The sequence below is a fragment of the Phaenicophaeus curvirostris genome, chromosome 15, assembly GCF_032191515.1.
Source record: "Phaenicophaeus curvirostris isolate KB17595 chromosome 15, BPBGC_Pcur_1.0, whole genome shotgun sequence".
Lineage (NCBI taxonomy): Eukaryota > Metazoa > Chordata > Aves > Cuculiformes > Cuculidae > Phaenicophaeus > Phaenicophaeus curvirostris.
In genome coordinates, this window is record NC_091406.1 from 20,058,401 (window position 1) to 20,085,597 (window position 27,197).

Sequence of the window (27,197 nt, forward strand, 5' to 3'; positions counted from 1 at the left end):
GGATGCTGTGCTGCTGCTGCTGCTGTGACATAGAAAGCAGGAGCATTTGGTTAAAACAAGCTTAGAGGCAGCGACACGGAGGGATGTTTGACATTTCTTGTGGGCAGAAGATATCCCTGACGTGCCTCGTGGTGTCCCCCCAATGAGCTTTGCCTACAGCTCCCTGCTTGCTCATCTCTTCTACTTTAGGGTGAATGTTGGAATGTGCACGTGCTGTTTGTAGCTTGGCAGGCATCCTCATGATCCCGATGTGGGTGAAGGCTGGCGCCACACCGAGTAGCATCATACGAGCGGGATGTGGCTTCGGGGGTATAACAGTGTGTGTATGAAAATGGTGACGCTGAGGGCTCAGTGATGGGTGTGAGCACAGTATCCTCTTTGTTTCTGGTTCAATTTCAGAACTATTGTACAGTTAATCCATCTCTGCCTACCTTGTGCTCAGAAAATTGGATATAGCCTCTTATTTCCCTGCAAGACAGGGGACAGGACAAGAGGGAATGGCCTCGAGCTCTGCCAGGGGAGGTTCAGGCTAGATATCAGGAAAAAATTTTTCTTGGAAAGGGTTATTGGTCCCTGGCAGAGGCTGCCCAGGGAGGGGGTTGAGTCCCCTTCCCTGGAGGGGTTTAAGGGACGGGTGGACGAGGTGCTGAGGGACGTGGGTTAGTGATTGATGGGAATGGTTGGATTTGATGATCCGGTGGGTCTTTTCCAGCCTAGTGATTCTGTTTTAAATGTTTTTTAAGTGTCTGTAAGTGCTCGTGTGTCCTTTGTTTCAGTTGGGTCTTTCTGCTGCCTGACTACTGATAAGTGCCTCTGCACATCATTGACAGTGAGGGTGTGTCTGGTTTAGGGAAAAGCTGAGCTTCAATTCCCAAAGCAGGGGTGCTTTCCCACAGGGCTTTTGGGTACTGTTAGGGATAGAACACATCTGCCTTGTGCTTTAGGGCCGTTACAGGTACCCCTGTTCCGGGAGGTTCCCAGCTGTGGTGGGGATATTGAAAAACTTGTGGTCGCACAAAGTTGTGTGGTTAAATGGTGAGGAATTCTGTTCGAAATGACTTGGCTGAAGTCTGTGGGAACACTGCTGCTCGGCATTTTTAAAAGGATGCCAATACTCATGGCTGGAAGGGTGGGGAAAGTGGGCAGGCTTGCTTTACAGAAGCCTTCGGCTGCACTCAGACTCTAATCTGGTCTCTTTTTTTCTCTCCCCAGTACTTTTGTCCATCTGTTCTCTGTTGTGTGATCCCAATCCAGATGATCCTTTAGTGCCTGAGATTGCACGGATCTACAAAACAGATAGAGAAAAGTGAGTATGGAAGCCAAACCCCACAAAATATTCTTGACAGAGCAGAACCCACACTTAAATAGTGACGGGGATCTGCTCCTTGGAGAAGAAGGTCAACTTCTTGCCTTTTCCAATTTATCTGGGTCTCTTTAGGCACTTTTCCTGGGATCTGTAGTACAGCTGCCTTAATGGTGCTGCTTTGCTGTGGGAAGCTGAACCATAAGTAGTAGAAGTGATGGAAGGTGCTGTGCTACTGAGGTGTTACTGCTGCATTTTCATTCCCCACGATGGTCTTTGTGGTCTTTCCTTGGTGGTGTAGCTGCTAATTACAGGTTTGCCTAATGTAATGGAAATGGGCAATGGGCAATGCAAACGTGTTTGTTGAGCTCTTGAGCGTGTTCTAGGAGCCGTCCTGCCTGCTTTAGCTTTCTGTAACCAGCAGAGGGAGGACACGTTACTCTGCTGGGAGAATGGTTCTTCTGTGCAGTCGATAAGGGAATCGTGCAAGCAAAGGAATAACCAGAATGCTTTGTTCCACCTTCATCTCACAGCACAAGGGAAGGACAAGTGGGGTAGATGTAGGGTAGGAGGGCTCCAAGCCTCTATGAAGCAAACAGCAAGGATGGGGACACCTCTAGCGCTCATTAAAAGCACCAGCGTAATGACTGTTGTAAACACTTTTCTGCCTTCCAGATGTCAGTAGTGTTAATTTCTGAAGCTGCACGCTCAGCAAATGAGAATGAGATAGGAAGGGAAAATGATTTGTGACCTTGCTTGCTCTGGTGCTTGAAAAGTGGTGTTAGAGGAGTTGATGTGGCCTGTTTTACTGAGCTGTGAGAGCAGCAGCACATATTGTGAGATGCAGCCAACAGTGACTGATGGTGCTTAACATGTGCTGGGCTGTTGCCTGGGTTTACCAAAAGCAGGGAAACAAATTTGTACTTCAGCATAGCTGAATTTCTCAGGTGGTCTCAGAACAGGGAGGTGACAGATGCTCTCGCCTTCATGAGCGAGTTGTCAGTCTCTTTCGCTAAGAGCACAGCTCACTCCCAGCACAGGAACCCAGCCCATGTCCATAACTAGGGAAGGTCTTGCTGTGAGTGTCTGATACATTTCCTCCAGATTCTGTGGAACGAGTAGCTCACTTCCTGTTCTCAGGAATGGGCTTTGGTCAGGACTGGTGGGCTCTGACATCCTGAGCTTCCTCTAGTGCTAGCTCTGGCTATGAAGGGTGTTTGGGAGCCAAAGCTGCAGGTGGCCTGGGAAAAGGAACACATTTTGCCTTCCAAATAAAACCCCTGATGGACAAATTGTGTCTTGATACTCATCAGAATGGCCAGATGGGACGTGTGGCATGAAACAAACCTGTCGGGGTTTGGCAGCTGATGAACACCAGACACTAGGCTTAACTTCCCATGGGAGGAAAAGTAGAGGAGGAGGGGAACAGAATTTTTTTTCTGGAATGCCACAACTAAAACTGTCAGGAACAGCTTCCCCAGGGCTGCAGCAGCTGGGGGCTGGGGAGACACAGGTAAAGACTCCCTGGAAGTGCTTCCCCTCAGCCCTGCACTGGCACTTCAGTCAAAGATCTCACGATCCCATTGTAAATAGGAGTAGTCACTTCTTCTCCATGGAGTTCTGTGAGCTTTCTTGTTTCTTTTGGTTGCCCAATGCTTCTGTTTGCTCTTGAATGTTATGGATTCATGATGCTGTTGGAGAATGTGAGTTTATGCCGTGTGTAGACTGAACTGCTGGAGTGGAAGCGCTGTTTGGATGTTGTCCTAAGTAAATCCTCTTTTTATACATGCAGGTACAACAGAATAGCTCGGGAATGGACTCAGAAGTATGCGATGTAATTACAGAAATTATTGGATAACCTCTACAAATAAAGATAGGGGAACTCTGAAAGAGAAAGTCCTTTTGATTTCCATTTGACTGCTTTCTATGAGCCCACGCCTCATCTTCCCCTGTGCACATGTTTACCTGATACAGCAGTGCTGCGTGTTGTACATACTCGGAACAACAAACTAGAAATACTGTATTTCCCCGTACCAACATTGACTCCTAGCAGAGAAGTGTGTGTGTGAAAAGCTGGTTCTTCAGTCATAACTTTGTGAGCCTAAAAGCATTCCTTGCCAATTTAAATTGGGAAATAAAATGTGAATGGGTGAATTATGGTGGATTTCGTATTTTTAGGGGCAGTGGGTGCTGATCCGTGAAGGTTTTTAAGTTGGAATCCTTTTAAACTCATAACAGTTATGAAAAGCAAGGTGAAGAACTTGAAGCTGTTTCTATATTCGTATTATTCTGAAGGACCTGCACCCTAGGTAAATGTAATGAGCAATGAGAGAAGCTGTACCCACATCCTGTGTTAAGGTCTGAGTTTCACCGGTCAGCATTTAAATGGATTGGAGCTATTAGTGCATCAAGTGACGTTGATTTGTTTCAACTCTCTCCCCTCCTTCATACTTCTTTTGGTTTGTATGTGGTTTCTCAGTTAATACATAGCTAATAGCTCTTATTTTTCTTAGGTTTTTTAACTGCTTAGGTCTTTCTGGATGTAAGGGTAAAAATCCATTTGACAGAAAACTTGTGTATATTTAAAGACCCAACTGCTCCCCTGGAGCTTGTACGTTCGAGAATGATTAATCTGTGTAATAAACTGATTACTACAGTCATTACATATAACTTTGTGTGAATAGGCTTTTAATTTTCAGAGCAGTTCGTTACAGGCTAAAACTGATGGTGGATCAGACTCAAACTTTGGCATTCATGAGTGGTTGCATTCGGAAGCGGTGAAGCGGTTTGGGTCGCGCTGCACCAGGCTGCGCGCCCCAACAGGACAAGCGTAAGCCGAAGCACTTAGATGAAATCAGGCTGTGTAGTGTGCCAGGAACCTGACTGTTAAACCAAATAAGCAGTTCACTAAATGCGAGTTGGAGCGGCATTTGACAAAGCCTAATGGTATTATTCCCACTTGCATGGGACCTAACACAATGCGTATGTACTGTAGGTAAGTGAAATCTTCTGTAACTCAAATAATGGATGTAAAAGGGTAAAAAAAAGACAAAAACCTACCAAACACATCAGCACAAACTTTCATAAAATGTAGCTTTTACATAATTACTTTGCACTAAACATTTGCAGATGTTCATACAGTTTTAATTGTACTTGTATGTGTCTTTTTTTGAACAAAGTCTTCACTTGAATCTAGTGACAAATGTAGTTTGAACCTTTTCTTTGTATACAAGTGTATTTGCCAGCATCGTTGGTGTGAAATAGGTGAGTCTGCAAGTTTATCTCCTCTAGTAGAATTGTAAACAAAGCCATTGACTACGAAGGAGTGGCTGTCGCCTCCAGCCCTCTGGCCACAGGGGTCTGTCCCATCCATTTTCAAATGCATCTTTACACTCTTGCACAAATGAGGAATAAATGTCCACTGCTTTTGGTCTAAATCTGTTCCTCTTGTCTCCTCTCTCACTGTCCTCGTGTCCACACCGCAGGGTGTGGATGGTGTTGATGTTTCTTGGAGTGCTCATAGCTGGTGAAGTTGGGCTGCGTGTCCGTCTCCGGCAGGTGTGAGGGCTGCTGCTCCCGAGCTGCAGTGGGGAAGACCTGGAGCACGTGGCTGTGTTTCCTGGCTGAGTGACGCCGCAGGGCTGAGCTACTGGGGAGGGGAGATCTATGGTGTGCAGGGTGTCGGCTGGCTGCTGGCTCCTCTAACTCTTGGCACTCGGGTTATTGCACAGGGTGTTGGTTTCACTGATTTCACAGTGGCCTGATGCCCGAGTGTGGCCCTGGGTAGAACTTGCTTTGTCCAGACTCAACTGTCAGTGGCTGCTGGCATCTCACAGGTTTGTATTCGCCTTTGCCACATCTGGCGTTATCTTTTACTGAATGGTTGGAACACAGGCTGATGTTCCTGATGGATTCTCTGTGACTGAGGGGGTGAACGTGCATCAGCCATGGAGGAGTTGTCCTCCTGCATCTGTGCAGAGGGGTCAGCATGTGCTCCCCTGCAACGAGGCCCAGTGGGGGTGGGTCGTAGCAATGGTGAACCTCGCAGCTCTTCTGGGGTGTTCCCTGAGTGGCTGCGTACGTGAGCCTCCCGGTAGAGGGTTTTGTGGCAGATTTGGCTGGGTTTGGCACTGGTGGTTACTGGAGGAGATGGGAGGTGTGCATGGGAGAGAGGAGGGAGTGGGGGGTGCTGTGGGAGGGGAGGATGGCTTCCCTTCCTGGTGGGGCTGGGTGGCAGGATGGAAATGGAGCTGTGCATGAAGTGAATCCGTAGGGCCCTGGAGGTTGAGGCAGGGTCAGCTAGGGTGCTGTGGGCACGCTGCTGGTGATGGGATGGCTGTCAGGGTGGTGTTTAGTAGATGCTTCTTGCTGAAGGCAGGACAGAAGTTGCAGAATAGGCAAAGCAGTTCTGGTGCTTCTGGAGCAGGGAGGGTGCTTGCTGTCTCGTGTGGGTTGGCTGTTTGAGGGTGGTACTGTGAACTGCATGAAGAAGTCTTTTTTACCTAGGATTTAACTTAAAACCTGATCCAGCTTAAGCTGTTTGGGGCGAGAAGTTTGCTCTTTTGAAGCCGTGCATTGTGTGTGTTCCAATGCAAACCAGTGCAAGAAGCTAGCAGCTCTGGCTCTTGCCTTTTCAGGAACTCTGAACTTGTCACTCCATGAGCTTTGTCAGTCCCTGTCCATTTGTTTTTTGCTTGGTTTGGTATTTCGCATTGACCACTTTGCTTTGTGTGGCTTCCTTTCTGCTGGGCCTGTGCATGCCACTTCCATTTCCCTGTTGTGTCAAGCAAATTTGTTTTATTTAAAAGATAAATGCTTGGATTCCTCCAGTTCTTCGCGGAGGTGCTGCATTTGTTCATCTGTGCCTGTCCACTGTGACAGTGACCCAGGAGAGGAACAACCCCGAGGTCAGTGAGCTGTACCACGGGGAGATCTGGGAGGTGCTGCCGCTGCGGAGCTGCGGGCAGGGTGGGACGGTGCGTGTGCGGCTGTGGGGATCGAGGCCGGGGTGTGCGCTGTGCTCACGTATGCACACAGCGGGTTGCAGAAGCTTGAGATGCAGGAGCTGCTCCTCTGGATGCAGGAGCTGCCAGTGAGCTCAAATGTTACCGTGACTAAGCCCAACACCCACAGACTTGCGGACTGGGATGCAGCTGAGTCTGGGTGGCGCTGGAGACCCGATTTCTGTGCTTGAAATGCTCGGCTGAGCTGTGGCGGTGTGTGCTACAGCCTTTCTTTAGTGTCTCTGTGGCAATACTGGGATGATATAGATTTTTGTGGTCCCTCCCCCATTATTACCTTTCTATCCCAGTGCCTTTGAGTAAGTTGCACCCTGACCTGTCTGCAGACTCCTGTCCAGTCTGCATGCATGGAATGAGGTAGGAAAAAGAGTGGGATGAAGCTGGTTGCCATCCTGTGTCCCCAGTGTGAGCAAACTGACTGTCCCGTGCCACTGAAGTTGTGCCTTTCCTTGCTTTCAGTGGCTGCAGCTGTGGACAGAAATGCCTGGCTGTGTTTTCAAATAGTCCCGGTCATCTTCTCATCGTTCACAGCAGCAGAACGGTTCTAGAGCTGTTCTTGTTCCCAGCTCTGATGTACTGTAGAAGGTCACAAGCTAAGGAATGATAGCAGGCAGTGCTTTCCTCATTTAAAGGCTGATGTCCTGGTGCCTGGAGCTCCTGCTGGGGAGAGCATGGCAGAAGACCTGGGAGGTGCAGAAGAAAACTGCTGCTCAAAGCGGCTGAAACTTAGTTGTGTGTCACTCACCTTGCTCTGAAGAGCCAGAGTAACACAACAAACCATCTCTGAACATGCTCAGCCCTTCCATTCCATCCGGAGGAGCCCTCGGGCTCTGGGTGTACCTGCTTGCCCCAGCTGAGCTTGGGAGCCACCCCCTCCAAGCACAAGAGCCCCATGGTGTGTTGGACTAGGAGGAAGGTGGTCCTCTCTAAACAGCCTTGGAGCAGTTCTGCTTTCATCCCTTTGGTGTTGGGGAAGCCCACAGATGGCTAGAAAACCTTTCATCCCCCCAGTTACTGTTTCCATCCATTCCTTGGCTCCTTTGTGTGCACATAGAGCAAGTCCCTGGCTGAAGCTGGAAATCCTCGTTGTTTGTGAGGTTGATGGAAGCTGTTTCCCACAGGGACAAGAAGTGCATTGAGGGCACCTGGTGGAAGGTTACCAGCAGGCAAGTGCCTGCTGTCCAACTTTGTGGATGGGTGGAGACCAAGCTGGGCAATCAGGCTTTGGGAGGGATTGCTGCAGCGGTGGCCAGGCTGCCCCTGGCCTGGTGGTGTTGCTGATGAGATCGATGCTAACACAACCAGAACTGTTGTAACATGTTGCAGTGTGATCTCCATTAAACAGCCCCTTATGATTTTTGTGGCTGGGTTGCTTTGACGCTTTCCCTGTGCCTTTTCCCTATTCTTTTTGCTCGCTGTTTTCTCTTTCCTTCTCCTGTGGCAGCTCTCCCTCCTCCCTAGTGCCCTAGTTCTGCACCGTCCTCTCCTTGGCCGCTGCTTCATCTCGGTGTGTTTGGCTCTGCAAAGCCTGGCTTGATCTGAACTAGGGCAGGACTTTGGGGCAGCGGACGAGCAGCCTTGCTGGCTCCTCCCCACTTGATGTGGACTCCTCACGCTTTCCCACCAAGCCCAGTGCTGCCCTCTTCCTTGCTAGAAGCTGGGATTTCTCAGCAAGCTGCTGCTAACACCCATGTCTCTGTTTCCATGGAGGACTGGGACCAGCTCTGGTGCAAGATCACAAGGTGTGGGCAGCGTCGGAGGAAGCTGGAGCCACCTTGGCTCTTCAGGGCTTCCCACAACTGCCATGCCCTTGTGCCTTGCTCCAGCCTGGCATCCCGAGGCTTGGTTTTATTGCTGTACTGTTGCTTCTCAGTGACCGCCTCTTTCTTGCCCTCATCCATGGGGAAAAGTTGTTCACCTCCCATTGAGGGAAGCTCTTGCTGGTCTTGAGGTTCTTGTAGATGGAGGCTGGCTCCACTGAGCCTGCAGAACAGATTCCGGATGAATTGCAAAGGATTGTGTCGAAAGCCCAAGTCATGGGGTGTTGATGCCACTCGTCATTCCGAATAAGATGGGAACTCGTGTTTGGTGCCTGCAAGTGCTGGTGTCAGTTCTTGGGCTCTGCACTGCCTTCTTGCCGAGGAGAAGTCGTGTTTGCGGGCACTGGGAGCCCAACTGGACTCTGCTCTTTCTCCAGCAGCGACCACAATAAAAGGCGTGTGAGAGGCAGAAATGGGATGGGCAGCTGTGATGGGATCCATGCTCACCTCCAGCTGAGGAGCTTTCCAAGGAACTGTGTGGGCTCTGGCACCTTTTGGGTTGTCTTGAACAGAGTTATGTGAGCATGTCCTCCCTGACCCTGCGTTTGAGTTGATTCCTGGTTGGTTTGATCTTGTCAATCTGAAAGAGTTCAGTGGCAATAGCAATGATGGGAGGCCTCGGGGGAAGCAGTGCTCCTCATCCTTATCCATGATCTGGACAATGGGGTCATGCACCCTCAGTGAGTTTGCAGATGGCACCAAGATGGGCAGGAGTGTTGATCTGCTGGAGGGTACAGAGGCTCCACTGACAGGTCTGGGCCACCTGAATCCATGGGCCAAGCTCAACTGTACAGAGTTCAACACGGCCAAGGGCCGGGTCCTGCACTTGGGCCAAAACAACCCCGTGCAGCGCTCCAGGCTTGGGGAAGAGCAGCGGGAAAGCTGCCCAGTGGCAAAGGTCCTGGGGGTGCTGGTCAGCAGTGGCTGAACATGAGCCAGCAGTGGCCCAGGTGGCCAAGAAGGCCAACAGCATCCTGGCTTGGATCATGGTGTGGCTGGTGGGATCAGGGAAGGGATCATCCCCCTGAACTCGACACTGGTGGGGCTGCACCTCGAATGTTGGGTTCAGTTTGGGTCCCTCATTCCAAGAAAGATGTTGAGGGTCTGGAGCGTGTCCAAAGAAGGGAACCGAGCTGGGGAAGGGCTTGGAGCCCAGGGGTTCTGGGAGTGGCTGAGAGACCTAGGAGTGTTGAGTCTGGAGAAGAGGAGGCTGAGGGGAGACCTCATCGCTCTCTGTAGCTCCTGAAAGGGTGTTGTGGTGAGGTGGGTGCTGGTTTCCTCTCCCAGGTAACAAGCAATAGGATGAGAGGGAACAGTCTCAAGTTGGGCCAGGAGAAGTTTAGATTGGATATGAGGAACAATTTCTTTACTGAAGGCGTGGGGAAGCCCTGGCAGAGTCTGCCGATGGCAGTGGTGGAGTTTCCATCCCTGGAGGGGCTCAAACTATGTGTCCATGGCACTTTGGGACGTGGTTTAGTGGGCATGGTGGGGTTGGTCTGGTGGTTGGACAGGATGAGCTTAGAGGGCTTTTCCAACCTTAATGACTCTGTGATTCTTTGATTTTGCCATCTACAAAGACTGGAAATCTTGTAGGGCTTTTTTCTTGCTGGTCTTTGACATCTGTTTTTCAGAAGACAGCCTAGTTTGATTGGTTGGTTTGTTTCTTTCAGCTTTGTCTTTGGAGGTGTTTGTTTTTATGAAGCACTGAGTTCTGTGATGTCCCTCATCAGTCGGTGCTGGTCGGAGCACCTGCTCAACCCATGGAGCTGCAGGCTGGTGCGCGCTGAGGCCGCAAGATCAATGTGTAAAGCATTGGGGCTGAGTTGGGGGGAAACCTAGCCCTGAAAGCGAAGTTCTGGAAGTGAGTACAAAGTGGAGGAACCAGGACTGTATTCCAGAGACCACAGTCTCCACGTGGACCCGCTCCAGGAGGAGGGGAGGCGGCGGGGTGGGAGCTGTGGTGCCAGCTCTCTGGCTGCTGTTGCGCTGCGGGGATTTGCTGTTGTCCTTGCATCAGCTGCTGGGAGATAAATGCTCTTCCATAGTGTGTTTTCCACCTTCCTCGGCTGCGAGGTGGCATCCTGCAGCCACGCACACCCTATCTCCAGTTTCCCTCTTACCTGCACGCTTGGTCCCTGTGTCCTGCCCGTGCCCAGAGGTGGCTCGGGCTCTTGCTCCCTGCTCTCGACTTTGGAGGCGTCTGGGCTGATCCAGCGGGGGGGGGAACTGCTGGCAATGGGAGGAAGCACCAGTGATGCTGTTCAGAGCAGGGAAGCGTTTGTTCCTTGGGCAAAGGGGAACCTGGAGCTCCCATCGCAGAGATCTCTGACCCAATCAAAGCTTCTCCTTGCTGAGGCACCTGCAGTACCTGGGGTTCCTGGGACATTGGATTTCCTGGCTTCATGGCTGCACCCCAGCCAGCTTTTAGGGACTTTGGATAAAACCTCATCAGCCTGGGAGTGTAACTGGTTTTTTTTTTTCCTTAATCCTGACCTGGAGTTCTGTGAATCGATGCTGGTGCCTGGGGCTGTCGGTGGGGTCTGCGTGTTGCCAGTCCAGGGTGGGAGCCAGTAATTCTGCAGTTCTGCAGGGCATTGTGTACATCCTCACTCTGTGCCCGGGAGCAGCCCTGGGAAATCCAGCAGTCCTGGTGGGAATCGGGGAGCAGGTGGGTAACTCGATGTGGCGGGAGCTGCTAGAAAAACTTCACCACACCATACAGCTCAGCCTTGGTGGGTGCAGGGCTGCCCATGCTCACCTGCTGCTGGCTTGACTGGAGGAGGGCTGCTCGGAAACATCCCATCCCCTCCCCTCCTCCTTGGAAAATGCTGCTGAAAAAGGTGTAGGAACGTCTCCAAATCCGTGCTGGATGCCTCACGGGAAGGTAGGCTTTGCCAAGTGGATTTCATAGAGTTTGTTGTAAGGTGACTGCTCAAATTGGTGGTCTAAGGTGTTGAGAAACAGGTAAGCATAGGTGTTATGTGTTTAAATGCTCAAATCTAGCCTTGGTCAGGTAACCCAACTCAGAAATCATAGAATCATGAAATGGTTTGTGTTGGAAGGGACCTCAAAACCCATCCAGTTCCACCCCCTGCCCTGGGCAGGGACACCTCCCACTACATCAGGGGCTCCAAGCCCCATCCAACCTGGCCTTGAACACCTCCAGGGATGGGGCAGCCACCACTGCTCTGGGCAACCTGGGCCAGGGCCTCCCCACCCTCACACCAAAACATTTCTCCGTAATCTCTTATTAATCTCCCCTATTTCAGCTGAAACCCATTTCCACTTGGCCCATCCCTGCATTCCCTGATCAAGAGCCCCTCCCCAGCTTTCCTGGAGCCCCTTTCAGCACTAGAAGCTGCTCTAAGGTCTCCCTGGAGCCTTCTCTTCTCCAGGCTGAACAATCCCAGCTCTCTCGGCCTGTCCTTGTACAGGAGGTTCTCCAGCCCTGGGATCATCTCTGTGGTCTCTGGACTCTCCTCAACAGCTCTGTGTTCTCCCTGTGCTGAGGGCTCCAGAACTGGACACAGGGCTCCAGGTGGGGTCTCACCAGAGCAGAGCAGAGGGGTAGAATCCCCTCCCTCCGTGCTGTCCCCACTGCTATGGATGCAGCCCAGGATTCGGTTGGTTTCTGGGCTGTGAGCGCACGTTGCCACCATTGAACACGATGTGTTGGCCTCCAGAAGGCCCCCACCAGGGTGATCATACTCCTTGTCCACAGGCTTATTTGCAAGACTTCCCCGTGTCAGTGCCTCCTCCAGAGAAGAGATGCTCTTGGTGGGACGTCTGGGAGCCAGCGCAGCCCTGTCTCAGCCTCACTGAGGATTGAGCAGACCCGGGAGCACCTCCCCGAGGCCTCCAGCCCCGTGCTGAAAGCACGTTCCCCGTGACATGGGACACGTCAGGGATGTGTTGGTGCAAGGCTGAAGGGGCTTTGCTGTGGGACTGGAACCTCTCCTGCTTTGGCTGGTCCCTATCGTGCAGTGCCGATGTGCTCCTGCCCCGCCAACGGGACTGGCACTGCCTCACCACAAACTGCATCCAGTTCTCAGTCCTTTAGGCTGCTTGGCTGCATTTCTCCGTTTTGTTGCTGCCTCTTTCTCCTGGCAAACCGGCCTCTCTGCTGGACTGTGTCTGTCCCAGCCCTTGCCCAAGCCCTTGGATGGGTCTTAGCACGGACATCCTCACACCCAACCCGTGTCCTGGCAACGCTCTGGGCTGGCCGAGCAGCACATCCAGCCGCGGGGCCGTCACCGTGGGGCTGACGGAGCCCCTCTGGGGTGTTGGGGCAGGGGAAGGTGCCACTTCGCTTTCGCCGTGGGCTTGAAGACCAGCTCCGAGCTGGGGGCTGAGGGTGGAAGTCCCACCTCTGCCTGGATGCTGCTCCTTCATCCTTCTTAAGAAGGCAGATGTGCTCGATTCCTGGCTGGGCTGCGCTGCAGGATGCTCCTGGGAGCCAGGGAAAGGGACAGAGCTGCTGGGTGATCCAGGCTGCTGAGGGGGAGCCTGGCCCTCGCCCCAGCTCCCGAGTGCGGCAAGACTGGGGCTGAAGCTGAAGATGGTCCCTTGGTTTCCCTTGCAGAGGGGTGACCAGCAAGAGCCCTGGGACCGTTTTCTCTGAATAGATTGGAATAGGATCAGAGGTGGGTGTAGCTCTAAGCTGCTCTGGGCTGTCCACCCGTTGAGGGAGAATCTGCCTGTACAACTACTCTGAACGCTTCTCTGCGTTTCTGGGGTTGGATTTTCTTTCCTGCCTTTGCCTGTCGTTGCAATTTTGTTTGCTGGGAGACAAACTGGAGCTGGCGGCAAGACTAGGAGTCTTTGAACCTCTCAGAGTGAAGAGAGGTTCTCCTCAATCCGTGCCCTGTCCTGGGAGCCCAAGCATCCCAGCTTCTCTAGGAAGGACCAAGAACGGGCCCTGCAAGTGCCAGGGGCTGAGACGGAGCTGCTGCTGCTGTTGTAGGACGTGGTTAGGGCTGCACAAGCCCCTGGCCCCGCCGCTCCCACCCCCTCTGGCCCCTCTTGGTCCCTGGTCGGTCACATCCTTGCTCCCTGTGCCTTTGTCCAGGAGAAGGGAGGATGTGGGGCACCTCTTCCCAGGAGGCCAGGATGCTGAGCGCCTGTCCCGACTTTGCTGATAGTCCTGGAGGAGGGGGGTGTGAGTGACTGCAGGGGGGCTCACAGGGCAAAATTCCTCCCCTGCAGTTGCTGCTGGGAAGCAGGGATGGGGGAAGGGGCTGTGATAATGTAGGGGAAGCAGCTTGACCCCGCGGGGAGGGGGCACTTATCACTTGGGTGCCATTTGCTGGGCCACATCTGGGCTTTCCAGCTGCGAGCGGAGCTGGGTGCAAGGAGAATCCCTGGGATGGGGATGGGGAGATTGGGGGGGGAGGCGAGCAGAGGGGCTGCAGGGCCCCTCGCATCGCTCGGCGTCGGGATGAGAGAAATGCAGCTGAAAATAGGAAACACCCCCCCCAGCAGGGCCAAAAATAGGAAATCCCCCTTCTTCGTCCCCCAGCGGCGGGGCAGGACCGGGCGGCGGGACCCCCAGCATCCCTGGGGGAGCCCCGCATCCCTCCTGTCGGCGGGGACCGGGCTGGAGCGGCGGCTCCGACCTGCCAGGGGAGGGCAGCACCGGCCCGGGAACGGGAATAGCGGCTGGGACGGGGAGCACCGGCCGGGAACGGGAACGCTGGCCCAGTCGGTGCCCTCGTGTCCCCCAGTCCCCAGGGAAGCCTGGTCCCCCAGCCCTGGGATGTCAGCCAGGCCGAGCACTGAACCCCCTTTTGTTTGGGAAGTTGGTATTATTACTTTTATTATTATTTCTTTTTATTATTTATTGTCTTTTTTTATTGCAAAGAGCCGGCCCTACGGGCAGACATTCCCTGCAGCCCCCGGATCCCCCCGGCAAGTGGCTCCTGGGGGTGCAGAGGGCTGGGGGGGAACAGCAGCTCCTGGGGTCCCACGGAGCGATCGGGGACGCCGTGGGGGGATGTGGGACGTCACCTTGTCACAGTCCCCTCTGGCAGAGCAAGGCAGGGATGGGGGATGCTGGACGTGCCCCCAGCCCCAGTCTGGGAGGAGCCCCCCAGGCGTGGCCGCCCCGCAGCCTCCCGCACCCCATGGGCAGCCTGGGCTCCATCCCAGCCTGGTGCTGAGCAGGGGTGCGGGGGGATCCATCCCGCTCTGGTGCTGAACGGTGGCTCTGGATCGGTGTCCCTGGAGGCCGCAGCCCCACTGTCTCTCACCTGTCGCGCCCCCGTTCTGCATGGATCCTCACCAGCGGTGCCCGAGCCCCCCACTCCCCCCGGCTGCCACAGCGCTGGGGGCAGTGGGGACAGGCTGTGCCATCCTGTGCCATCCCATGCCATGCGTCCTCCTCTCGGCTGCCGCAGCCACCAGGGCAGCTCCGCTTGCCTGTGGCCGCTTGAGCCTCCGAGCCATTCAGCCGCTGTGGCACGGGGGCTGCTTGAAATTCCTGGGCTGCCATCCTGGCACCAGATGACGAGGGGCTGGGAGGGGCTGGGTGGGCTCTGGGGGTCAGGGGTGGCTGTGCCGCTGGGTCATCAGTCACCTCGTGTCCCCAGGGGACTGTGGTACCCGGCGAGGATCTGTCCTCCCCGAGCAGGAGATGTGAAGCCGGGACTGGGGAAAGGGGTGGTGGGCTTGGGGCTTTGCTGCCCGCAGGGGGCTCCGAGGATGGGACCCGTGGGGACCGAGGCTTGAGGAGCCACCACAGCCAGTGGCACCAGGTCCCTGGCAGCAGGGGCAAGCGCAGCCCTAGGAGGATCCAGGCACTGGGAGAGCGTCACTTGGGGCTGAGCTGTTCCCCTGCCCCAGGGACCCTGTCCCCAGCCTGGCATCGGCAGGAACCAGGCGCAGGCACAAAGGAAGCAGAACCATGCCCAAACCCTGCTCCCCGTTCCCCGCTGTTGGGGGTCCCGAGGTGAGCTCACCCCGAGGCGTGGTGGCAGACTGAGGCGGTGCCCAAGGGGGCCGGGATGGCACTGAGCGGCCACCTTCCCCCCGCAGCCCCTGCTCGGTGCCCTCTGGACACGGAGCCGGGGGGGACGCAGCCGTCCCCATGTGGGGTTGGGGCGCGGAGGCTCCGCGGGGCAGTGGGGGGAGCGGGGCCGGGTTTGCCAGGGCCAAGCGTGGGAGGTAATTAATGAGCATCCTGTGCTGCGCCTGCATCCCCCGGGGACCCCGCGGCTGGCGGCAGGGCACCGACAGCTCCTGCTGGCACTGGGGGCCAGGGGACCCGGCGGCATGGGGCCTCGTTAATATTTTAGGAGCTCTTTTGTCCGCAGGGGATGGAGAGGCTTGCTCACAATCACCTTTCATCTCTGTGAGGCCTCTGCGCGGGCTCCAGGCTCTTATCTGCCGCCTCCTCGCTGCTTTGCTCCCGCCAGCTTGTCATGGGGCTTGGATTTCTTTTTTTTTTTTTTTCCAGGCAGGGCTGCTCCTGGCCAAAGGGCATCCGCCAGCATCCCTGCATGCCTGGTGCCTGCCGGCTGCTGGGCTGCAGCTCCTGCCCGCGCTGGGCTCTGCCGAAGGGCTGGATGCGGCCCCCGTGGCGCTGGGGAGGGCTCGGAGGTGGCTGCGGAGCCCGAGCGCATGTGGGTCCCCGTGGGGCCAGGGAGAGGGGGCTGGGGGTGTGTGCTGCAGTGGGTGAAGCTGGGCAGGATGAGGCAGGGGCTGCTGCGTCCGGAGGACTTTGTCCCCAACAGTGCGTTGAAACCCTGTCCTTGTGGGCGATGCCCAGTGTGGCTGGGAAACACCAGCCCTGGTGCTTCCCAGCCGGCTGGGATGGGGCAGAGCCGGGGGGCAGAGCTGGGCCAGGAGGAAGAGAGTGGTGAAGGTGCAAGAGGGGGAGACAGGGGCTGAGCTGCATTCCTGCTCCCTCTGAGCTGGAGAGCAGAACCAAAGCTGTGAGAGCAGGGGCTGCCCTAGCAACAGGACTGGCTCTGCTGGGGCTTTTTCCAGCCGTGCTCCGTGGATGGCCCTCTGCTCGTCCTCTCCTTGGGCCTCTCAGCTGATGCTTGGCTGTCCCCAGCTCCCACACTCGTGGGCTCGGCCTCTCCTGGCTTCTCCAGCCAGCGCTGCTCGTGATGCCCTCTCCTCAGTGCCAGTCCCAGATCACTGAGAGGTGTGGGCTGCTTGGCCTCCTTGCCTGGGTTTTCTGGGGACTCTCCAAGTGGCCCCCATGCCCCCATGGTCTCTGCTGGGGCCAGCATCACATTTCTCTTGCCGACTCCATCCATCTTCTGTCCCCTGTGACACAGAGGAACAACACAGCGGGTCTCACCTTGCCCTGGAAGGACCCCAACCCAGTGTCTGGCCACCTCCAAGTAATGGAACAGCCCTGGCAAGGACAAGACGTGGCTCCCCGTGTGTCTGTCCCACCAGAGCTGAACCCACCTGTCTGCTGCTTTGCCCCAGTAAGAGCAGGTTCTAGAAGGAGACCTGGCTGAAGGCCTTCAGGAGACTTTGCCAGCCGTGTCCTGCCAGGGCCGAGGGCTTCTCCCCATGGGCAGGTCCTTCCCCATCACCCAGCGATGCGCACCGGGGGTCAAAGCTCCTGCTCCCCACACCCGCCCCAGCTGCGGGCACGCAGACAGAGAGGTGGCATCCCTCCCGGCGCTGGCACCGCTGCCCGGCCGCGGCTGGGGGACCCCAGGGACGGCTGGCGCCTGCGCTCAGGAAGGTGGTGAGCTCACAGGTTTAATTTTCTCAAGGCTTCTTTCGGCTCTGACATGTGATCCTCGTTACAGGAAGGACGCGGCAAACGCGTGGTCCCCTGGGGCTGGCTGGCTCGACCTTGTGGGAAGAGGTAAAAGCACATCACGGCTTTTCCACCGCGCTGGTGTTGCTTCCAACAGCAATTTCATATCTCCCTGATAACCCAAGCCGAGTTTCAGGCACTGTCAAAAAAAATAAAGAAGCATCTGCTGACGGTAGCACGCGTCCTCAGCTGAAGTCCCCAGGCGTGGGTGTGCACGGCTGGCCCTGCGTGGCCACCGCCCCGTGCTGCCCATCACCAGCCCCAAGCCTGTCCTTGTCCCCTGGCAGGGGACCCAGTGAGGGGAGCAGGACCTCAGGGGGCTCCTGCGCAGGGACCCTCACCCCGGAGATCTGCGCCCAGTGGAGGGGCCAACGGCCCCGTCTAGGACAAGGTGGGAGGTGATGCACCCCCAGCCCACCCCACAGTGAAGCTGCAGTCGCTCCCCCCAGCATCCTGGAGCTAAGGAGAATAAGGAGCTAAGGGGAATGGTTTAGTGTTTGATAGGAATGGTTGGACTCGATGATGCGGTGGGTCTCTTCCAACCTGGTTATTCTATGATTCTATGATTCTATGATCCCATCCCATGTGATCCCATCTGGAAGGGCTGGGATGCTCCCGCTGGCTCCGCACAGCACCGAGCACAGCGCTCGACCTCGCCGTGCACCAGCACAGGCAGCAGGGAAGGCACTTGCCTTCCGATGGAGCAGGACTGTCTGCCCGGGCATGGCCCCGCAGGCTTGGCTCTCCAAGCTGGTCTGGCCAAGCACAGCTCTCCAGGTCCAGGTCTCCGATCATGCTCAGTCCCCTGGGTTCATCTTGCTGACATCAGTTCTCCAGACTCGATTTCCCAGGCTCCTTTCTCTGGGCACAGTCCCCTGTGCTCACTGCCACGGGCTCTCCAGGCTTGGTTCCTTGGGCAAGGTCCTGCAAGCTTGGGTCCCAGTGTCCGGCTTGCCAGGCTTGGTTCTCCAGGCACAGCTTGCTGGAGGTGTCTCTCCAGCCCTGCTGCCTCGGTGGTGGCTCCTCAGCTGGTTCTTGGAGCCAGCAGAGGGCCTCCCTTACCAAACAGAGCACCCCACCGCCACGAAATTATAAAACACATTATCTATTCAGCAAAACTTTGTGCAAGGACCAGGAAATGGGCTGGAGTTCACTCTCTTCCAGAAGACCGGAGACAACGTGTCCCCCCTGCTTCTTTTCTTTAATGCCAGCGCTCGAGACGCATTAAAGCCGCGGGAGTGTTCATCATTAAAATGGCAATTGCGAAGCGAGGCAATAAATTTAACATCATAAAAGGTGCTGGGCGGGTCTCGCTCATCTGTTGCTCTTCAAAGGAAATTGTTAGTTGCTTCCGAAAAAAAAAAATAATTGAGAAGAAGCAGGTGAGAGAGAAAGGGGTGGCAGCTCTGGCTTGGGGCGCTGGGGCTTTGGCCGGGCAGACGGGACCTTTGGGAGGAGGGAGGCTTGGGGCTGGGTGATGGAGAAGCGCGGTTGTCTCTCCCCACCAGGGATCTCCTCTCCGGGTCTGCGTCCCACGGTGGGGGCGAGCGGAGCAGGGAGGCCGTGTGGGAACATCTCCCCTTCTCCTGGGTGGGGTGGCTTTGTCCAGCGCCACGGCTGCCGGCGGCAGGAGGGGATGTGGAAAACCCAGCAGGAGGGGGAAAACCAAGGCTGGGCCCTCCCGTGCCCTCGCGCTCGGTGGGTGCCCCGGCCGGGGGCGGCTGCTCTGCGCCGGGACCACCCGGCTGTGCCACCAGCACCCGCCACGCCGGCCCTCGCCGATGGCCATCGCCCAACGCCGGGCTCCGCAGCCGCCGTCTGCCAGCAGAATTAGCGTCAGATTGGAACCATTTGCTAAATAATTCAGGAGATTTCTTTTTTTTTTTTTTTTTCTCTTTGCAAGAAAGCTGTTTTCTGTCCTTTTTTTTTCCTTAAGGTCGTAGTATTTTCCAAGCTGGGTTTCAAGCAGGAGGGGCCCGGCCGCGCTGGGCAAGACCGCCATGTGTTTACAGCTCAGCTCCCGGCGTTATTTAGGGATTGTAAAACCACAGCAGCTCGCTCACTCCCCCTCGCTCGCCGCAGCCAATTTCTTTCCTCCATGCGGCTCTCATTGCAGCGGCAAAGGTCAGCCCTGCTCCTTTGAAAGCAGCACCCCCCGCTCCGTTATCAGATTTAGGAATCCAAGCGGGAGGCTGATGCTGAAATGCAGGCAAAGCCAGCTGGCGGCTGCCCCGCGAGCAGGGGACCCGGGGGGACGGTTGGGCTGGAGGGTGGGAAGGAGGGATGGATGGAGGGGGTGGGATGAGCCCCCGCGCCCCGGCGGGGCTGGGGGACTGACAGCAGCGGGCGAGTGAATAATGGGGGTGAAGATAATACAGCTGATTAGAGGCGGCTATCGGAGAGACGCTGAGCCGGCCTCGAGGGGTGTGAGGCTGCAGGGATAAAAATCCCTGACAGGGTGAAGGGAGCCTGGCTCTGGAGGGGTGTGGGGTGAGTGGGGGAGCCCCACGGTGGGGAGGGGGAGGTCACAGTGATGGGATGAGCCTCATGGGAGAACATTGGGGTCACAGTGATGGGGTAAGCCCCATGGAAAAGGTTTGGGGGTCACAGCGATGGGATGAGTCCCCTGGAAGAGGTTTGGGGCTCACAGCAATGGGATGAGCCCCATGGAAGAGGTTTGGGGTTCACAGTGATGGGATGAGCTCCATGGAAAAAAGATTGGTTATCACAGAGATGGGATGAGTCCCATGGAAGAGGTTTGGGGCTCACAGCAATGGGATGAGCCCCATGGAAGAGGTTTGGGGGGTCACAGTGATGGGATGAGCCCCATGGAAGAGGTTTGGGGGTCACGGTGATGGGATGAGCCCCATGGGAGAACATTGGGGTCATAGTGATGGGCTAAGCCCCATGGAAAAAAGATTGGTTGTCACAGTGATGGGATGAGTCCCATGGTAGAGGTTTGGGGCTCACAGCAATGGGATGAGCCCCATGGAAGAGGTTTGGGGGGTCACAGTGATGGGACGAGCCTCATGGGAGAAGGTTGGGGGTCACAGCGATGGGATGAGCCCCATGGAAGAGGCTTGGAGGTCACAGTGATGGGATGAGCCTCATGGGAAAATGTTGGGAGTCACAACAATCGGAGGAGGCTCATGGACGAGGTTTGGGTGGATGCCAGTGATGGGAAGAGTCCCATGGAGGAGAGTTGGGGGTTGTGGAAAAGGTTTGGGGGTCACAGCGATGTGATGAGTCCTACTGAAGAGGTTTAGGGGTCACAGAAATGGGAAGAGCCCTGTGGAAGAGGGTTGGGGGGGGTCACACCAATGGGGGCTCCACAGAAGAAGGTTGGGGGTCATGACAATGGGATGAGCCTCATGAAAGAATTCTGGGGGAGTCACAGCGATGAGATGAGCCCCATGGTAGAGGGTTGGGGGTCACAATAAGGGGACGGAGCCCATGACAAAGTCCTGGTGACCATGGCAGGGGGCTGAGAGCGGGTGGTCCCATGGAGTGAGTTGCTCTGGGGCAGAGTGGGAGCACGAACACCTCAGTGGGGCTGGGGGTGAGCAGTTCTCCTCACAGGGATGGGCCATGGATGGGGCGACCAGGGATGTCAGAGCAGTGGCTCCAGGGGGGCCTGGGGATGGGGAACAAGGTAGGAGGAGCAGTGGAAGGAGTGAGGGCAGAGCCCATGCGTGGGGCAGGAGGTCCCGGCGGTGCTTCAGGCAGCCCCAGAGCTGTTCCCTGCTGGCCGTGTCCTCTCCCAGGCACTGCTCACACCTTCAAACTTTGCCAGCAGATGGGTTTTAATTAAAACCAGAAGCTGTTTCTCCGCGTACCGGCCCTTCGGGGATGACCACTGCTCACATCCTCCACCTTTAGTCTTCCTGGCTGCACAGCTTGAGGTGGGGAGATGAAAGTCCCCCCCTGCCAAAACAGCACCAGAAAAAAGGCAGTCGTAAACCTCATGGCCGAGACGTCCCCAGGCCCGGGGCTGGCGAGCGCTGGCTACCGCGAGCTGTGGCCAGAGCCCAGCGGCAGCAGGGCCATCGCCTTCAGCCCCTTCTAAAAATAACAGCTCAGAGCTCAGTCAGTGCTGGGCGCCTAACTGGAACCAGCTTTCCAAACTCCCAGCTGGAAGTGGCTTTTGAAGCCTCCACCAGCCTTTCTGGGAACGAGCAATTAAAAATAGCGAAGGACTCAAAACACCATCCCGGCCGCCCATCCTGCCCGGGGAGGGCACAGAGAGACGGGTTCGGAGGGCAGATTTCCCCTTGGAGAGAGCAGAAGGGCCTGGAACAACAGAGGTGAGGCTGGAGGGTGGGAGGGATTCAGCCTCAGAGATCCCAGGAGAAGCGGGCAGCAGGGCCAGAGCCCCCCAGGGAGAATCACTAGGGTTATTCCAGCCTTTTTCCCAGCCAGCTGCCGGAGCGCTTGAGCTGGAGCTGCCATGAACCTGGGGCCACATCCAGCCTAGAAGGGCAAAGGTCACGTTATCCCTGGGAGGGACTGGATAAAGCAAACCCTGCAGCCCCCTCTGGCCAGCCAGGGGCCAGTGGGGGTCCCTGAGCCACCCACCCAGGCTCCAGACCATCCTCTTTGGTGCTCAGCCCCACCGCTCCTGCTGGTGCTCCAGGTGCCCGAGCCCTGCCCACGCCGAGGCTGTAGCTTTGCCCTGCCCTGTGCTGAGCTCGTCACCCTTTTGGGGTCCCCTCCGCTGTCCCGGTGTGGAGCCCACAGGCTCCCACTGCACCCCCGGTGCGGCGCTCGCTCACATCCCCTCCAGCGCTTTGGGTGCCCTGGCTGGGCTGTGTCCTGGGTGGGCACCTTCCCGGGGCACAGGGCTGCTCCGGGTGTCCCTGCCGTCCCCAAGCTGCAGGTCACCTGCCAGAGTCTGCCTGTGTTTCCTTCCACTTCCCAAACGAGAGCAAACAGGCTAGGGGCCAAGCCCCAAATCTCCCCTTGCAGCAGCTCCCCTGGCATTCGTTTCCTCTCTGCTGCATTCATCTCGTTATGTCCTAATTCCCTAACGAAGGGCCATGAGAGAGGAAGTCTTGCGGAAGCCCGTCCTGGCAGCAGCCTTCCTGCTACCAACCCGCACATCGGCAACGGCAGAACATGATTTCCCTGGGACCAGAGCAGCCCCGCTCCGTGTACTGGGACTGGCATAAACCACACCACTTGCTCTTCTTCCCATTTTGCACTTCTCCGGGTTGCAGACAGGGATGTCCCACGTCCTCCTTTTTAATACTGGCAAAATGCTCATTTTTCCCCATGCCCTCAGTGCATGGTGGATTTCCAGATTCCCCAGGCAATCATGGAATGGTTTGAGTTGGAAAGGACCTTAAAGATCATTTAATTTCAACCGCTCTACCATGGGCAGGGGCGTCTCCCGCTGGATCAGGGGCTCCAAGCCCCATCCAACCTGGCCTTGAACACCTCCAGGGATGGGGCAGCCACCCCTGCTCTGGGCAACCTGGGCCCCACCCTTGTTGTGAAGGATTTCCTCCTTATGGCTAGTCTAAACCTTTCCCCTCTCCAATTTATAGCCAGAGCATCCCATGTGCCAGCAGCCACCAGCACCCATGGCCAGAGAAGCTGCTCCTGGTGCCTGCGGGGATGGTGTTTTGGCATCATCCTGGGACAGCAACTGCCCAGCCCAGCAGGGTTCCTGAGCACAAACATGAACATCCACCAACCAGCACTGGTTCTCCTTAGCAATGTGTGAATTCTCCCAAGCGTCTATTCTGCAGTGCTGCGAGAGGGAAGCCCTCACCCTTTTGCTTTTTGCCATGGTCCAGGGAGCTCCTGCATCCCTCCCCTTCCCTCACCAATTTCTTCTAGCTCCTGCAGACTCCTTTTACTCCATCATCACCTGATAACAGCCTTCAAAATGGGGTGATGGTCCATGTGTGGATCTGTGTGAGTGCCCTGGGGCTGGGGCAGGAGCCGGAGTGGGGATGGATGGACGGACACCACCGTGTTTGTGTAGCTGGTGAGGAGCAGATCTGCCACCGCTTGACCTGGTGCTCAGCCAGGCTGCCTCCTGGCCATCCCCACCAGCTCGAGCAGCGGATGGGTCTGCACCTTCTTGTTAACAGAACCATTCCTCCACACACATATGCACAAACAGGGGCTTTCATTGGGGGTTTTATTTTCTTTTAGAGCAGCCACATCCATGCAGTGACACCAGAGACACGGGGCAGGCAGAGCAGCACGGGCAGGTCTTCACCGCTGCTGCAGGACCCTGGTGTCAGACGGATGCCGTGCGGGTGGCTGCATGGAGGTGATGAGTTTAACATCCTTTGAGGATGTGGAGGAAAAAGCAAAACCTTATAAAGTGGCAAACACTGGAGTGTCTGTTAGCTGGGAGGCAGCCCTGTCATGCTCCGGGCTCACTGCTTGGCCAGCTGGAATAGCCCAGCAAAGCTTGGGAGAACACGGGGATCGGCCCCTACACCCCTTCCTGAGGAAGTTTTGCTTCTGCAGTGAGCCCAGAAAAAAGCCCCGGGGTGAGGGGTCAGCTGAGCGGTGGATGCCCTGGAGAGGATAATCTGGAGACAATAGCCTGGAGAAGACACCTTGGAGAGGACACCCTGGAGAGGATGCCCTGGACAGGATGCCCCATCAGGGATAATCTGGAGAGGACGCCCATAGCAGGACTGGTTCAGCACGGTTCCCTGCGAAGCGGGACAGCTCATGAAGGGGCCCCACCAGGGAGTTGAAGAGCAGCTCTGGAGCCTGGCAGAGAACAACAAGGGAGATGGAGATTCTCCTGCCTCTTCTGTGCTCGCTGCCGTCTGAGCGCGGCTCGGCCGTGCCGGGTGAAGGCAGGTGGGCAGCAGGCAGCCCCGCAGGCGGTGCGGGCAGGAGCGCAGCAGGGGTGGTGGGAGTAGCGTGGTGGGGGGCCCAGCTGGTGTGTGGGCCCACCGAGAGGCTGCACGGAGGAAGGAGAAGTGGGAAAACGGCTTCTTTAAATCCCCGGGCTCTGGGTGCCATGGGGAGGCAGAAGGGGGCACGGCAGGGAAGGCAGAGCCTGAGGAGAGCCCCTGCCTCTGCCCAGGAGCACGTGGGGAGCTGGCATCCACGCAGAAGGAGGGCAGAGCCCTTGGGGCTGGACTAAACTCCAGCAATCGAGCTCTACCAGTGACCACGGGCATCGCCAGTAGCCCACAAACCCCACTGAAGCTCGGTCCCCGGAGGTCACCAACACACAGACCAAACCCCCGCAGCCCAGGCTGAGGTCCTGGGGGGACGAGGTGTGGGCAGGAGCTCTTGGAGCCACTATGCTGCACTGTCCCTGGAGTGCTGGGACCTGCCCAAGGATACAGGCTTTCACTCCTGCGTTTTCAGATCTTCTGGGCTTGGATCCTGACTCACAATGGACCTTCAGGCTCAGGGAGGCAGAGCTCCAGCTCTGCAGGGCTACACTGGGAGATCTCTTTCAGACTCCCGGGTGCCTGCTGGGATGTGTGTGGCCCAGGAAGGGCGGCACGGTGCTAATCTGGACCTGTTCTCCTGTACATCCACCTGTCCACCCTTCTCAGTTGTTTCCCAGCTGAGGATGATGGCCAACCACAGGCATCTCCATTGGCCCATGATGGTTGATACCCATTCCCGAGGGGATGGGAGCTCCTGTGAGGAAGCACGGCCACAGGAGCTCAGCTCTGCCCAGGGAACACCTCCCTGGCTGCCTTGGAAGCAAAACCAGAAGGCCAGGGAAGCCTGAGTTCTCCTCACTGTTGGGTGGTGGTCAGCAGCTGGAGCTGGCCCTGTAGCATTCCAGGGGTTTGCATTTGGTGTTGAGAAGACATTCAGCACTGAGAAGAGATCCAGTATCCTTGGGACATGAGGAGAGTCCCTCTGGAGTATGACCACTCAATAAAAACCTTCAAAGTTGCTGGCTCGGCTCCTTGAGCTTGTCACCACATCTACCCTGCTTCAAGGGCTTCTCTCTCTGTCCACCACAAGGAGCAGGACCCGCCACCTCCCCCCGGCGATGCCACTTCCATGGCTTTCTGCCCACGGAAGAGCCAGTGCCTTGTGGCAGCTACCCCCAAGCGCTGCTGAAATGCCCCGAGCAGCGTCGTGACATGGGCAACCAGTTCTCAGTTTGGCATCTTGTGGGGGCAGCAGCCGATGGAGGGTGGACAAAGAATGAACCGTGAGCTGGGTTTGACCTGAAGATTTTGTTTCAATGAGGTGTAGGGGAAAACGAGCTGCAGCAGGAGCCCCCTGACCGCAGGAGACAGCGGGAGAGGGGTACAGAGGAACAGCAAGGGAGGGGGCAGCGCCCTGCGAGGCAGTGGGAGGTTGGAGGGGTGACGGTGCCACAAGGTGTGTTTAATCCCTGGATGGCGTCAGCGAAGGACGCCCTAGCAGCACGGCACAGTTTCTCCCAGCTGTGCTTGTCTGCAGTACAGCCATCTCTGCTTCCCCAAAATACTTGGGAGGGCTGGAGTAGGCCAACTCCACCACCCTCATCGATGCTGCAGGGAGCCTATTTTAAGCCTTGCTAACGTAGGAGGATTAAATTTGGCTGGCTGAGACACGTCCTGCTCCCAGCTGTCCCCCAGCCTCCCCTGAGGTTGGCAGCTCTGCTGCAGGCACGGCTCACGATGCAGGAAGCTGCCCTGGACCTCCAGGGCTGGCTGCCCTGCACTAGGGGAACCCAAACCTGGGACATCTTCTCATCCGTGCTGGAACCCGGCAGGGATTGATGGAAGAAACCCTTGCAGGCATTGGCATCTATGGGCTGACCCGCAAGAAGCACCGTGGGATAAACCCTGGTGAAATGGGTGGGTTTGGAGCGAGCCAAGGTCTCCAGTCCCACGGTCTGCAGGGACCCTGTGAGGAGTTGAGTGACAGGGGGTGTCCCCCTGATCCCAGCCAGCAGAGCCAGGCAAAGCCAGCCCAGAGATGCTGAGGATGCAGCTGCCCAGGGAGCCGTGCCAAGACCAACTTGGTGATCCTCCTCTGCAGGCATCGTGCTTCCCCACGGGGCGTGCCGTCCTCTCCCTGGCTCCTCCTGAGCCCCACACGCTATGTGTTCCCGGTCAAGCGCGCTGTTTTATTAATTTATGGAGTGCTTGTTGCTGGAGGCCGTGCAGAAGAGCCTCATGGAAAATTGCGTTTTGCCTGCGCAGATTTATCTGCCCGGAGCCTGCCGTGTGTATATTTAAGCGAGCGTCACACCCGGCATCGCCGGCTGCGTTACCAAACGCTGTCTGGAGGCCGGGCAGCCAGGGACAAATGTTGGGCTGGAGGAAATGAGGCAAGTGGTGGAGGGGAGAGCTGATTTACACCCAGCAGGGCAGCCCGCGACCTTCTCCCAAGCACCGTCACCGATTCCTGCTGCCACAGGGATCATCACTCCAACTCGTCCTCCGTTTGCTCATTTGGAAGACTGGGGTAATAATACCCATCACCTATTTGTGAGGCTGGTGTGAATTTTCATGAGCTACCATCTGAACGGGGCTTTGAGCAGGAAAACTGCTGTATCAGCTCTAGGCAATGATAAACAATACTCAGCATTTACATATTCAAAGCACTTTGATTAACTCTTGGGGTTTAAGGACTTGAGTCGATTCCCACCCGGCCGCGATGGCAGCTGGACCGGGTGAGCGCGAGGTGCGAGCTCAGGGGGAGCTGGGGCAGGGGAGACCCCTCGCCCAGATCCCACAAAGAAGCTCCTGCCCCACATCCCAGCCTCCTAACGGCTCCATCAAACATGGCTCCATCCCAACTGTGGGAAGTGGGGAGATCCTGCAAGGCGAGGCGGGTTCTGAGCATCCTGGGTTCTGCCAAAGCTGTAGCCAGGTGTTAAATAGCTGTGAAATTCTAACTCGATCCAGGGAAAAGTTGCCAAATAAAGGGATTTCTTTTGGAAGAAAAAAAAAAAAAAGAAAAAGGGAAAGATGGGCCTGTGCCTTCGCTGATGGGAAGTGCTGCAGATACGCGCCCTCTTCCCCAACCTGCCTAATGCTACCAGGGCACAAAGAGACCAAACCCAGGAGCACGATTCATTATTTTATTCAGCAGATTTTGTTTCTTTCTTCCCAAGCTGTTTCAGTGGCCTGGTTTTAAATGCCCCCTCCTCCCCCAGCGGGGAATCAGCATCCCCCTGGGGCTCCTGCCCCAAGAGGAGCCTTCAGCATTATTATTAAAATCACTGCCAAACAACAGCAAAATAGGGTGAAACTTTGGTCCGTCCTCACCCAGTGACTTCAGAGCAGGCATTGCCAGGGGCTGGGCTCCCTTCTTACTTGCTG

At 56.4% G+C, this 27,197-nt stretch overlaps 2 protein-coding genes across 2 annotated transcripts in view; one reads left to right on the forward strand and one right to left on the reverse strand.

Moving 5' to 3' along the window:
- UBE2D2 (ubiquitin conjugating enzyme E2 D2) overlaps positions 1-3,973 on the forward strand; it is a 28,162-nt gene extending 24,189 nt beyond the window's left edge. The window contains exons 6-7 of the mRNA XM_069869696.1: positions 1,213-1,306; positions 3,096-3,973. Of these exons, the coding sequence (XP_069725797.1) occupies positions 1,213-1,306; positions 3,096-3,141 (140 nt within the window). The 3' untranslated portion in view covers positions 3,142-3,973. The remainder of the gene's footprint in view (positions 1-1,212; positions 1,307-3,095) is intronic.
- Positions 1-27,197, reverse strand: part of ZMAT2 (zinc finger matrin-type 2) — a 205,046-nt gene that overhangs the window by 131,420 nt on the left and 46,429 nt on the right. The window lies entirely within an intron of this gene.